The following is a 14,197-nucleotide window of genomic DNA, read 5'->3' as shown; positions in this document are numbered from 1 at the left end:
TATGTTTATACAATTACTTTGTAGAAAACACTCAAGCACAGTAGGTTTGGACGGATCAGTGTCAAGTTTTATTATGAGCCTACTGACCAGCGGCTGACTGTGGAGATTCTGCATGCAGCTGACATCATTGCCCTGGATGCCAACGGTTAGTGTACATGTGTGGTGTCTGTGTGTAACATGGTGCCCTGATGACCCTGGACATCTAACTTTACCTGTCATGCTTCTTGGTCCTTCTGGCAGGTCTAAGTGACCCTTTTGTCATTGTGGAGCTTTGTCCTCTGCACCTCTTCCCTAATGCCAAAAGCCAGCGCACACAAGTGAAGACCAAGACCCTGCATCCTGTCTTTGATGAAGTCTTCTACTTGTGAGTGACAGTTTCTCCCATCTCAATGTGAGCAAAAATACAGTATAGATTCTTCTGTGGAAAAAATACTTCAACAAAAAAAACTGGGCATACATTTCAAAAGAAAACAGCACGTAGATTATTAATTACAGGTATCCCCTTGCAGTCAAAGGACATGTGTTTACATCATTGCTCCTGCTGCAGTACGCTTAAGATAGATACTAATCCAATAAGTGCCCATAATGCAACACACACCACAAAAGCTCAGTGTTCTCGAAGAGGCTTTCCTAGCTGTGCAAAACTGATATTTTACATTATTATATTTTTCATACTTTTCCTCAAAATGGCATACAACATAGAGTAAACCAAAATGTTATATACAAATGTAATTGTCAGAGTACAATGAGTTTCTCCGATACCACCTTTTTTGCCAGCATGTGTTAGACAAGTAGCTGCCTATACAGCTGAGTCAGACAGGAAATGCAAAGGTGATCCTGAGATGGCATAGTGCAAATTTATGGAGCTGTGAAAATATGGACTTTCAGTTTTGAATCTACTGGTGCGGGAAGCTGAGAAATGCCAACTACATATAGCTGGGCTCACCTCCACTCACGGTGTTGGCTCTGGAACCAAACTCCTTTTTATTATTATTATTATTATTTTTTTATTTTTTATAGAGCGCTCTTCTCACACAGTGACACAGAGCGCTTTAACACAGACATAAGGCAAGAAAAACAGATACAAACAAAGAAGACAGTCAACGAATGGCTACCATAATGAAGAACTTATTATAGAGCTATAAGTATACCTACTGGCCACCGGGGAAAGGAACAAAAACTCCCAACTGAAGGCTGAGGGAGAAAAAACCTCTGGGGGTCCACGGGCCAGTGGTAGCCCACCCCTCCTGGGCATTCTAGAAAATAACAATTTGTAAGCCAGTGTTTAACAAGTAATTATAATGTTGGTGAATGGCATCTTGGATCCCCAACTCGGCATGGAATGTCTCGATCGTCACGGTAGATGGACATCATCCTCTGTCAGCACGGGATTCGTCTGTCACCACTGGCCGGCCTCCTCAGGTCTTATGTAGCGAGGTAGTGCTCAACGAGAGGATAGGAGAGTTAGTAATTTGTTACTTAAGTAAATTTAAAATGCATTTTTGTAAAGGCAGGTCGAATTACATTACGAGGTGGAATGCCTGAGAGAACATTTTTAGTCTTTAGTTGGGATTTGAAAACAGAAACAGACGGGGCATTTCTGACAGTAACTGGTAGACTGTTCCACAGTTTAGGTGCTCTATAACTAAAGGCGCAACCTCCTACTGACTGTTTCACAGTTTAGGTGCTCTATAACTAAAGACGCAACCTCCTATTGATCACAGGTACTTTAAGGTAACCTGCATCTAAGAACAGAGATATCGTCTTGGGATATAAAAATTAATGATCTCACACAGGTAAGCCAGAGCAATGCCATGTATTGCCTTATAGGTCAAAAGTAGGATTTTATAATCAACTCTATAAGAGACCGGGAGCCAATGCAAGGATTTAAGTACCAGTGTTATATGGTCAGACTTCCTAGTTCTAGTAACAATTCTCGCAGCAGCATTTTGTACTAACTGTAGCCTGGATACAGTCTGGTACGGACAACCCGACAATAAAGCATTACAGTAATCCAGCCTGCTGGAAATAAAAGCATGAACCAGTTTCTCAGAATCCCGTCTACAAAGGAATCGCTGCATTTTAGCTATGCTTCTTAACTGAAGGAAGCACGACTTAGTCAAAGCATTTACATGCGATACAAATGACAGCTTTCCATCCAGCAGGACATCCAAATCCTTGACACAATCCGGACGCTTGAAGGTAATACCATTTGTTGTAAAGATTGGTGTGATTATGTCGAGAGTTTTAGCATCACCACCCACCACAGGTACCCCTGTTTTACTGGCATTTAGAGATAAAAAAATTATTACTCATCCATAATTTTATACTGGTAAAGCAATTAGCTAACGACACCACATGTGATGGATCATCAGGCTTGAACGATACATAAAGCTGTGTGTCATCAGCATACGAATGGAAATTAACATTGTGCTTGCGAATAATATCACCCAGTGGTAGCATATAAAGTGAGAACAGTAGTGGACCCAACACAGAGCCCTGTGGCACACCATACTGAACTGTAGTAGAGATGGAGGGGGTGCAGTAGTCAGATTTCAATACAAATTGTTTACAGTTAGCTAAATACGATTCAAACCACTTCAAAACAGTACCTCTTAGTCCAACCAGGTTTCCAAGTCTACTCAGTAGGATACTATGGTCTACAGTATCAAACGCAGCACTCAAGTCTTGTAACATAAGAATAGAGATCTGACCAGCATCAGAAGAAATGAGAATATCATTAACAACACGTGTGAGCACCGTTTCAGTGCTGTAACCAGTGCGGAAACCAGACTGAAATTTTTCAGATATATTATGGTGATTAAGATATTTTACAATTTGGGACGCTACGATTTTTTCAGCAATTTTGGATAAAAACGGTAAATTGGAGATCAGTCTATTATTACATGGGTTATTACAGTCCAAATCCAATTTCTTTAGTAGGGGTCTAATAACGGCGATTTTAAGAGCTTTTGGAACACAGCCATTTAGTAACGAGGTATTAACAATATTAAAAATAGTGTCTGCAAGCACGGAAACTGCGGCTTTCAGTAATTTAGTGGGGACTGGGTCTAAAGGACAGGTAGTACTCTTCATAGAGTGAATTAGCACGGTAATTTCCTCTACAGTTATTACGTCGAAGTTACTGAGATGGTGCGGACAATTAATATCATTGTCAGAAGCGCTTATGTTTGCTAAAACTGAACTAGAGGGCACTATGGATTTGCTCATATTCTCTAATTTATTACTGAAAAACAACATAAATTCATCATTAGTAATGGTAGTAGAAATACATTGTTTATCTTGTGTTGACCAGTTAAGTAAGCGATGGTATTAAACAGGAAGCGAGGGTTCTCGTGAGTTTCATCAATTAACTTTGCGTAGTATTTGGCTCTGGAATGAAAAAGTGCTTTTTTTATATTTTTTTAGACAATCGGTCCAGGCTACATAATAAACGTTTAGTTTAGTTGAACGCCATTTACAGTCTAATTTACAACATTCTACCTTTATTGCACGAGTTGATTCGTTGAACCGTGGCGAGTTTCTCACAGTTTGAATAAGTTTAGTTTTTGGTGGAGCCGCAGAGTCTAGGGCGAACTTTACCACCGAATTATAATCTAAAGCCATTTGATCAATATCTATACTCATTCCAAAATCCAAGCTTCTAATATGATTAATGATTTTAACAGTAGAATTGTCATCAATATCCCGCACGATTTTGGTCTTACTATTCTCCGACAGCACGGGCAGGTGTAGATCAAAGGTTACTAAATAATGATCAGAAATAGCCTCGTTTAAAGGAATAATATCAACATGATGAACATCTACGCCTCAGGTTATGACGGGATTGAGTGTATGGTTACGGGAATGAGTATGACCGGTAACAACTTGGGTAAAACCGATGGAGTTTAAGAGACAGAATACTATTAGCGAGAGTATATGACGACACGTCTACATGAATATTGAAATCGCCCAGCAGGATAATTTTGTCATGATTAATAACTAAATCGGTTATGAAGTTGCTAAATTCCTGGAGAAAAGAGTGGACAGTAGATAAGGAATATAATTATATTGGGGTTTGAGTTGAAATTTAATTGTAGAGCTTCAAACGAGGTGATATTATCACGATTTCTCTGTGTTATTTGTAATCTATTATTGAAAAGAACGCCAACTCAACCTCCACGATGCACAGAATGAGATTTATGGAAATAATCATATCCGTCTGGAGCAGCTTCTATTTGCAGAATTGTATCGGACTCACCGAGCCAGGTTTCGGTAAGAAAGAATAAATCGGACTTGTAACTTAATATTAAGTTGTTCACTATGACAGCTTTACTTGTTAGTGAACGAATATTTAACAGACAGCATTTTATATTACAGTTTAGCCTCGGTGGTAAGTTGAGAATGTTTGTTTTAATGTATTTTAGGTTTCTGGTGCAAACGCTCCTATTACTAAGTCTAGTTAAACACCGTGGCCTTATGATAGTTTGTATGTTTGGGCTGCACTTAACGCACACACACACACACACATTTTCAGAACCGCTTGTCCCATACGGGGTCACGGGGAACTGGAGCCTACCCGGTAACACAGGGCGTAAGGCCAGAGGGAGAGGGGACACACCCAGGACGGGACGCCAGCCCGTCGCAAGGCACCCCAAGCGGGACTCGAACCGCAGACCCACAGAAGAGCAGGACCCGGTCCAACCCACTGCGCCACCACGCCTCCTCACTGCACTTAACGCTTTTATTTAAAATTTTTAGGCACATACTGGACAAGGCACAAGAAACTACATCACATGAGAAATGACTACTGATATCAGAACAAGCAACAGACCCATCAATACACAAAGCTGCTAAAGGAGATGATCCATGGACCATGAGTCAGTCCTGCAACTTGCAGGCCAAGTTCTGGGATAAAACAAACGAACCCCTCCAGTTGAGGTGTACACCATCACGCATGAAAAATCTGGGCCTTTCCCAGAAATCATCCCAGTTATTAACAAATGATATACGATTAGAGCTGCACCACGTCTCTAACCACCTGTTAAAAGACACCAATTTACTGTACACTATATCCTCCATGAAGAGTCTAGGTAAAGGACCAGACACTATTAGATTACATCATTTCCTTCTGGCCTTGTTACACATAGAAATAAATTGGCTCTTTAACACATCAGACTGCTGATAACGAGTATCATTACCACCAACATGCACCATCATAGTCGACACGGCATTATCGGCCAGAGAACTGACACGAGCCGCCATGTCAGACACACGTGCGCGTGGGAAACACTTTACCTTTACATTTACATTTCAATCCCCAGGCCCACGAACCTTAAAATTTCGGACAGCCGAATCCCCAAATTGAGCACATTATTATTATTATTATTATTATTATTATTATTATTAGGTGAACTGAAAATCTATTTTGGGTTTGGACAGGAGAACCCAAACCAGGAACCCGTGCCTTAGGCTTCGCTTTATTCGACTTCTTACTCCGAACCGTAACCCAGTCGCCATGAGAGCGCTCCGGTGTACCTGGCTTCTCGTTAGCTGTACTGGGCCCTGTAAGTGTCGACGCCGAGTTCGACACTACGGAGGCATCGGGACACACTGAGTCCAACCAACTCTCCGTTTCTCGTAGAGAAATCAAATTCTCAATGTGCTGTTCTAAATCGCGGACCTTCCGCACCAAGCCATTATTTGTTACGCATTTCGAGCAAATGAAGTGTTCTACAATGTCAGCAGGTACAACCAAACAAAACATGTTACATGATACACAACACACAGGTATGCCGTCAGACGACACATTCCGGATAGAACTTACGTCGAACGGGGACTCCATACTTTCCAAAGACACCGTCTCAGCAACCGGTATGTGACTCCACGCTCTGCCTCGCTCTGGAAGCTCTGCCTTGCTCTGGACGCAGAAGTGCCATCCTGTACTGCTGTTAGCTGTGTGCTGATGATTTCCTGAGCTGTTTTGACCACCATCTGTAGGGCTTTCTTGTCCTGTATGGAGCAGCTGCCACACCAGGATGTAATACACCCTGTGAGGATGGACTCCACAGCACACCTGTAGAAAGTGGTGAGGACTGTAGTGGACATCTTGCCTTTCTTCAGACACCTGAGGAAGTAGAGACATTGATGGGTCTTTTTGATGGTTGATGCTGTGTGCTCAGTCCATGTGAGTTTCGCAGTAAGGGTGACCCCTAGGAATCTGAAGCTGTTGACCCTTTCTACAATGTCCCCTGCTATGTAGATGGGTGCGTGAACCGTATTCTGTTTCCTGAAATCAATAACCACCTCCTTAGTTTTACTGACGTTTAGAGACAGGTTGTTGTCCTGGCACCACTCTGCCAGGAGCCTCACCTCCTCTCTGTAGGCTGTCTCATCATTGTTGGTGATCAGACCCACAATGGTGGTATCATCAGCAAACTTTATGATGGTGTTGGAGCTGTGTCTGGCCACACAGTCATGTGTGAACAAAGAATACAGCACCTGGCTCAGGACCCTTCCCTGTGGAGTGCCAGTGTTGAGGGTCAATAGGGAGGAGGTATTACTGCCAATCCGCACACACTGAGGTCTGGTGGTGAGGAAATCCAGGATCCAGTTGCACTATGTGGCACTCAGTCACAGACCTAGTAATTTGTGAATCAGCCTGGTTAGGATGACTGTGTTAAATACCAAGCTATAGTCCACAAATAATGGCCTTGCATAGCAGTTTTTATTGTCAAGGTGAGCCAGAGTGGTGTGAAGTGTGTGTGATATTGCATCTTCAGTGAATCTGTTGTGGCGGTAGTCAAAACTGCAGTGGGTCCAAAGTGTCTGGGATGGTGTCCTTAATGTGTCCCAGCACCAGCCTCTCAAAGCTTTTCATTGCAATCGGGGTCAGTGCCACTGGGTGATAGTCATTAAGGAAGCTCACTTTGTTTTTCTTAGGAACGGGGATAATGGTGGTGTTTTTGAAGCAGGTGGGTACAGTTGAGCTTTTTAAGGAGGTGTTAAATATGTCCGTGAAGACTAGCCAGTTGCTCTCTTCATGTTTTTAAAACTCGCCCTGAAATTCCGTCCAGACCAGCAGCTTTGCGGGTGTTGACTCAGCTAAAAGTTTTTCTCATTTGTGCCACAGAGACGGTGAGACTGGAGTCATGCAGCGCTGAGGGAGCTCGCACTGGGGGGTCTTTGTTCGCAAGCTCAAAACGGCCTTAAAACACGTTCAGTTGTCAGGGAGAGACGCAGCGGCACCTGTCAATGTCCGCATTTGTGGTTTATAATCTATTAAAGTGTGGATTCCCTGCCACAGCCTACGTGCATTTTGATTGCAGTCAAACTCTGATTCTACCTTCCTGCTGTACTTGGTACCAGACCTCCTTGGGCCAAAGGTCAGTGATTGACTTTGTAGTCATTTCATCTGACTTGAAGATGTTCTGGATAATCGGGTGAAGAGAGGTGCTGAGCTGTCAACCAATCACCATCTGGTGGTGAGCTGGATCAGATGGTGAGGAACACTTGAAGGACAGGCAGATTTTGCCAGTTTTTGCCTCATCAGTAAATAGAAAATTTTTCAGTAGTACTGAACATCCAGATGGCCTTCAGTAAATTTGAGATGGTCAGTAATGCTTTTTTGGAGAATAGTGGTTTCCTCTGCAATAACCTTCCATGAGCATCACTCTTGTTCAGTGTTTTTCTTATGGTAGACTCAGGAACACCAATGTTATCAAGTGCAAGATCCTTTGGTGTCACTGAAAGATTTTTTGTCACTTTGTATGACATACCCTTGAACTGATCTTTGTAGGATGCCAGCTCATAACAAGAGTAGCTGAATGTCTTCCATTTGTAAGCTATCTGCTCGCTTTTCAAGATTTCACTGTCCTAATTCAAAAGGGTTGACAATATTTTTTCTACCACTCTACATAAGTATCAGAGAGCACTAGAGAAAATATAAGCATGAAAAGTAATAGTGGACATCAAAAATCCTCTCGTGCTGCCATACAAATCACAAAGTGGTAGATGTCTCTTTAAACTCTCTCTAAGCTCAAAATTTCACCTTCCCTGACCAGAATTAGTTAAAAAGCAACCAGTCTACCAGAGAAGTGACTCAGTCAAAAACACAGCATAGCAAATACTGAAGGCAGTACTAAATAGTACCAAAGGCAGTACTAAAAACTAACTAACCCAAGACAGATAACCACAGAACATAACAGAATTCTGCCTTGCCCTGTGTGGTGTTCCGCACTGTGTTGAGATGCATGACAATTCTCTATATTTTGACAAAAGCCTAAATTCATGAACATATGACCTGATCTCAGTCTTTGCTTTTGTTTGCTTGTGCATGCAAATTTTTGCTAGTTTTCCCTCCATGCAGACCACCCTAGAGTTTGTAGGCTTCCACTGTATTCCACTTCCCAAGGCTTCCACTGTATTCCACCTTCCACAGCCATGTCAGCCCGGAGCAGTACAGACACAGGTGTGCCTGCGTCTCTTTCACTGTGATGGACTATGACTGGCTGTCCACAAATGATTTTGCTGGGGATGCCATAGTGCCACTCAGTGACTTCTGCTGGCCAGGCCGGCCCAGCACATCTAGTGCAGCCAAGAATTTACCACCTGTCATCCTACACCTGACTCGCAGCAAACCTAGCGGTAAAGTAGGGCTTTGACAATACAATTCTAACCACAGTAATATGAGGTGCCGTCAGAAAGTTCCAAGATTGGGGTCACTAGTACCAAAAAAATATGGTAATTGTAGTTTCATACACACCCATCTTCAAAAATCAGTTCCCTTAGCTACAATGCACTTCTGCAACCTCGCTTATAATTTCTGGAATCAAGTATGCAAAATATTTTGAGCGAATGCATGGCGAATATCTGTCAAAATTGCGTTTAGCGTTGCAAGACTCCTCCGTGAACCGCCACCTTACCATGGTGGAGGGGTTTGAGTGCCTGAATGAGTCCAGGAGCTATGTTGTCTGGGGCTATATGCCCCTGGTAGGGTCTCCCATGGCAGACAGGTCCTGGATGACAGACGAGACAAAGCGCGGTTCAAAAACCCCTTATGAAGGAAAAAGCAAGGCGTCCGTTTACCCCGCCCGGTATGGGGTCACCGGGGCCCCACCCTGGAGCCAGGCCTGGGGCGGGGGCTCGCATGCGAGCACCTGGTGGCCAGGTCTATGCCCACGGGGCCTGGCCGGGCTCAGCCCGAAGCCATGACGTGGAGCCGCTCCTCGGTGGGCTCACCACCTGCCGGAGAAACCGTAGGGGGCCGGTGCATTGTGATTTGGGCAGTGGTCGGGGCCGAGTGCCCAGCCGACCCAAACCTCGGGCGCCAACTCTGGTTTTTGGGACTTGGAATGTCACCTCACTGGCGGGGAAGGAGCCTGAGCTGGTGCAGGAAGTTGAGAGATACCGTCTAGATATAGTCGGGCTCACTTCCACTCACAGCTTGGGTTCTGGAACCACTCTCCTCGATCGAGGGTGGACTCTCCACTATTCTGGCGTTGCCCAAGGTGAGAGGCGGCAGGCTGGTGTGGGCTTATTAATAGCCCCCCAGTTCAGCCGCCATGTGTTGGAGTCTACCCCGGTGAATGAGAGGGTCGTCTCCCTACGCCTTTGGGTCAGGGAACGGTCTCTCACTGTCGTTTGTGCTTATGCGCCTAGCGGCAGTGTAGAGTACCCGGCCTTTTTAGAGTCCCTGGGGGGCGTGCTGGAAAGCGCTCCCACTGGGGACTCTGTCGTTCTACTGGGGGACTTTAACGCCCACGTGGGCAGCGACAGTGATACCTGGAGGGGCGTGATTGGGAGGAACGGCCTCCCTGATCTGAACCCGAGTGGTGAGTTGTTATTGGATTTCTGTGCTAGTCGCGGTTTATCCATAACGAACACCATGTTCATGCATAAGGGTGTCCATCAGTGCACTTGGCACCAGGACACCCTAGGTCAGAGGTCGATGATCGACTTTGTAGTCGTTTCTTCTGACCTTCGGCCATATGTCTTGGACGCTCGGGTGAAGAGAGGGGCTGAGCTGTCAACTGATCACCACCTGGTGGTGAGTTGGATTCGATGGCGGGGGAAAAAGCTGGACAGACCTGGCAGGCCCAAACGCATAGTGAGGGTCTGTTGGGAACGTTTGGCGGAGGCCCCTGTCAGAGAGGTCTTCAACTCCCCCCTCCGACAGAGATCAACCAGGTCCCGAGGGAGGTGGGAGACATTGAGTCTGAATGGACTATGTTCCGCGCCTCCATTGTCGGGGCGGCGGTTCGGAGCTGCGGCCATAAGGTCTCCGGCGCCTGTCGCGGCGGCAATCCCCGAACACGGTGGTGGACACCGGAAGTAAGGGATGCCGTCAAGCTGAAGAAGGAGTTCTATAGGGCCTGGCTGGCTCATGGGACTCCTGAAGTAGCTGACAGGTACCGACGGGCCAAATGGAGCGCGGCTCTGGCAGTCGCCGCGGCAAAAACTCGGGCTTGGGAGGAGTTCAGTGAGGCCATGGAGGAAGACTTTCGGTCAGCCTCAAAGAGATTCTGGCAAACCGTCCGGCGACTCAGAGGGGGGAAGCGGTGTTCCGCCAACAGTGTTTACAGTGGAAGTGGTGCGCTGCTGACCTCAGCTGAGGATGTCCTCGGGCGGTGGAAGGAGTACTTTGAGGATCTCCTCAATCCCTCCGACACGCCTTCCGTAGAGGAAGCTGAGGCTGGGGACTTGGAGGGGGACTCGTCCATTACCCTGGCTGAAGTTGCTGAGGTAGTCAAAAAACTCCTCGGTGGCAAGGCTCCGGGGGTGGATGAGATCCGCCCCGAGTTTCTCAAGTCTCTGGATGTTGTGGGGCTGTCTTGGCTGACACGCCTCTGCAGCATCGCGTGGAGTTCGGGAACGGTGCCTCTGGACTGGCAGACCTGGGTGGTGGTCCCTCTTTTTAAGAAGGGGGACCGGAGATTGTGTTCCAACTACCGGGGGATCACACTCCTTAGCCTCCCTGGGAAAGTCTATGCCAGGGTACTGGAAAGGAGAATCCGACCGATAGTCGAACCTCGGATTCAGGAGGAGCAATGCGGTTTTCGCCCTGGCCGTGGAACACTGGACCAGCTCTATACCCTCACTAGGGTGCTGGAGGGTTCGTGGGAGTTTGCCCAACCAGTCCATATGTGTTTTGTGGACCTGGAGAAGGCATTCGACCGTGTCCCTCGTGGCATCCTGTGGGGGGTACTTCGGGATTATGGGGTTCGGGGCTTGCTGCTACGGGCTGTTCGTTCCCTGTATGACCGGAGCAGGAGCTTGGTTCGCATTGCCGGCAGTAAGTCAGACCTGTTCCCGGTGCATGTTGGACTCCGCCAGGGCTGCCCTTTGTCACCGATTCTGTTCATTATCTTTATGGACAGAATTTCTAGGCGCAGTCAAGGAACGGAGAGTGTCTGTTTTGGTGGCCGCGAGATCTCGTCTCTGCTTTTTGCGGATGATGTGGTCCTGTTGGCTTCATCAGGTCAAGACTTGCAGCGTGCACTGGGGAGGTTTGCAGCCGAGTGTGAAGCGGCGGGGATGAGAATCAGCACCTCCAAATCCGAGGCCATGGTTCTCAGTTGGAAAAAGGTGGATTGCCCCCTTCGGGTTAGGGGGGAGTTGCTCCCTCAAGTGGAGGAGTTTAAGTATCTCGGGGTCTTGTTCACGAGTGAGGGAAAACTGGAGCAGCAGGTTAACAGACGGATCGGTGCGGCGTCCGCAGTAATGCGGTCATTGTACCGGTCTGTTGTGGTGAAGAGGGAGCTGAGTTGTAAGGCGAAGCTCTCAATTTACCGGTCGATCTACGTTCCTACCCTCACCTATGGTCATGAACTCTGGATCATGACCGAAAGAATGAGATCGCGGATACAAGCGGCAGAAATGAGTTTCCTCCGCAGAGTGGCTGGGCGCACCCTTAGGGATAGGGTGAGGAGCTCAGTCACCCGGGAGGAGCTCGGAGTAGAGCCGCTGCTCCTCCGCATCGAGAGGAGCCAGTTGAGGTGGCTCGGGCATCTGTTCCGGATGCCTCCTGGACGCCTCCCTGGGGAGGTGTTCCGGGCTTGTCCCACTGGAAGGAGGCCTCGGGGCAGACCCAGGACACATTGGAGAGACTATGTCTCCCGGCTGGCCTGGGAACGCCTTGGGGTTTCCCCAGAGGAACTGGAGGAGGTGTGTGGGGAGAGGGAAGTCTGGAGGACTCTGCTCGGACTGCTGCCCCCGCGACCCGGCCCCGGATAAAAGCGGAGGAAGATGGACGGATGGATGGATGGATGGATAGCGTTGCAAGAACAACAGCAATAAAACACATCTTTGAACTTAAGAAACAAATATTGCAGGCCAAAATGTCTGGAGAGCATGCTGGATGTAGAAGCAGCATTCTTCCATGTTTTGCCAGGTCCAATTAGATGTTGGCTCAGTGTTAAAAAGTAGGCATTTTTCATTTTGCTGATGTGCAATGCATACTTTAATTTCAATCCCACTGAGCAACTCCTGAAGATGTGTGAGCAATCAAAGGTTTGGTGCTATAGATAGAGCTGTTATAATATTCTTTGTAAAATGCATTCACCAATGGCTTGTAACCAGAACCAGTTTTATAACTTATTGACTACACCTCTTATTACTTTTTAAAATAAAAGCAGTTTGATGCTTCCTTTTGTGACGGTACTCTCTACTTTTCTGCTATAGTTTTCATCACCCAGTATTTCTTTTAAATCTGTCTTTTCCACAAATACAGAGAAACTTATTGTGAAGATTCTAGAGGCAAGGACTGGAGACAATGGAGCCCAGGAGTTCTCTAGAAGGGTGAAGGAGATTGAAAAGTCAATGGAAGAAGAGTAATTTGTTTTCACCAGAATGTCTCTGTGATTTAGTGGCACATCTGCTTGCTTTTCTACCTGTACTGTTTAATAATTACAAAGAAAGAAAAAAAATGTTATATGTGTATTTTCAGATGTTTCTAGCATTTAGTCTTCAGATGAATTCTTTTTAATCATATTGTACCAACACTTTTATCATCACATACCATATGTGAATTGGCTTTTTAAAATTTTATTGCGTCAGAAGTATGTTCTTCAAAAGGTTGGTTGTGTGTATTGTTTTTCGTACTAACTGATTTAAAAATTAATATATAATACATTGTTTCATTCTTCAGAGACCACTGGTAAACAAAGTTTTTATCTGTTTTAAGTATTTGTCCTTAGACTTGATTTCGTTTTGTTACCTTTTTTCCAGTTAAATGTGAGGAGTACTATAAAACTGTTGGCAAAGTGTTTAATTTTATTATTTTTAATTGTCATAAGAAGTCAGCACAGTTGTATTATACAGTTTTTACATGTAAACGTGAATGCATGTACACATTTAGAAAACAGCGTTATACCGAATTTATTTGTTTACCTTTTTATTTTGTCAGAATTTGAAAAATATATTTTGGCTTAAACAGCAAATCAACTCTCAAGGAAAAACAGAAAAAAAAACATACTTGTAATTAATGGTATAATTATAGGCACAAAGCAACTGATAACGAAATAAGTAACAGAAGTGCTCACTTTCCATGCCTCTTTGTCCTAGTTAGGGTCACAACAGTCTAGACCCTATCCCAGAATTACTTTGGGCAAGGCAAAGAAAGGGAAAACCCTGATCAGGATGCCAGCCCATCCGAGAATAGCCACTCATGCAGTTACATATCCAACTGAGATTGTCCAGTTAATGCTCATTGATTGTGGGAGGGAACCAGAGCACCCAGAGGAAACCCATATAGACAGATTGAGCTTTATTCAGACTTCAAACAGCCAGGCATTGTGGAGCAGAAACACAATCTGCTGCGCCACTGTGCCAAAATTCACATAGTAAGGATAACAAAAACTCAGAAACAATGCAATAAAGAAAAGCCCCACCAAAACTATTTAAATTCACTAAAATAACAATCAACAGTTATGTAATATTCTGAATCAATAATGGAATTTTAAAATAGTATTCATTCCTATTAAATAGAGGATTTTTTTTGTCAGATGTTTTAGGGTGCAATGTGTGATATCTGTGTCGTGTAAGATGGTTTTTATATGTATATATTCACAGCACATTCAGAAAGTATGCAAACCCCTTGACTTTTTTCACATTTTTTGTTGCAGTCTTATGCTAAAATCATTTAAATTCATTTTTCCCTCATATAGCATGCAATACCCCATAATGACAAAGGGAAAAG

The 14,197-nt window shown here is 45.1% G+C and overlaps 1 protein-coding gene across 1 annotated transcript in view; it reads left to right on the top strand.

Moving 5' to 3' along the window:
* LOC108932985 (BAI1-associated protein 3-like) overlaps positions 1-12,992 on the top strand; it is a 131,374-nt gene extending 118,382 nt beyond the window's left edge. The window contains exons 31-34 of the mRNA XM_018749756.2: positions 25-145; positions 241-364; positions 8,441-8,646; positions 12,731-12,992. Coding sequence (XP_018605272.2) covers positions 25-145; positions 241-364; positions 8,441-8,646; positions 12,731-12,834 — 555 coding nt within the window. The 3' untranslated portion in view covers positions 12,835-12,992. The remainder of the gene's footprint in view (positions 1-24; positions 146-240; positions 365-8,440; positions 8,647-12,730) is intronic.
* Positions 12,993-14,197: the final 1,205 nt, after the last annotated feature.

This window comes from Scleropages formosus, chromosome 5 (genome assembly GCF_900964775.1).
Source record: "Scleropages formosus chromosome 5, fSclFor1.1, whole genome shotgun sequence".
NCBI classification, from domain to species: domain Eukaryota; kingdom Metazoa; phylum Chordata; class Actinopteri; order Osteoglossiformes; family Osteoglossidae; genus Scleropages; species Scleropages formosus.
This window is presented reverse-complemented; position numbering and strand designations above follow the sequence as displayed.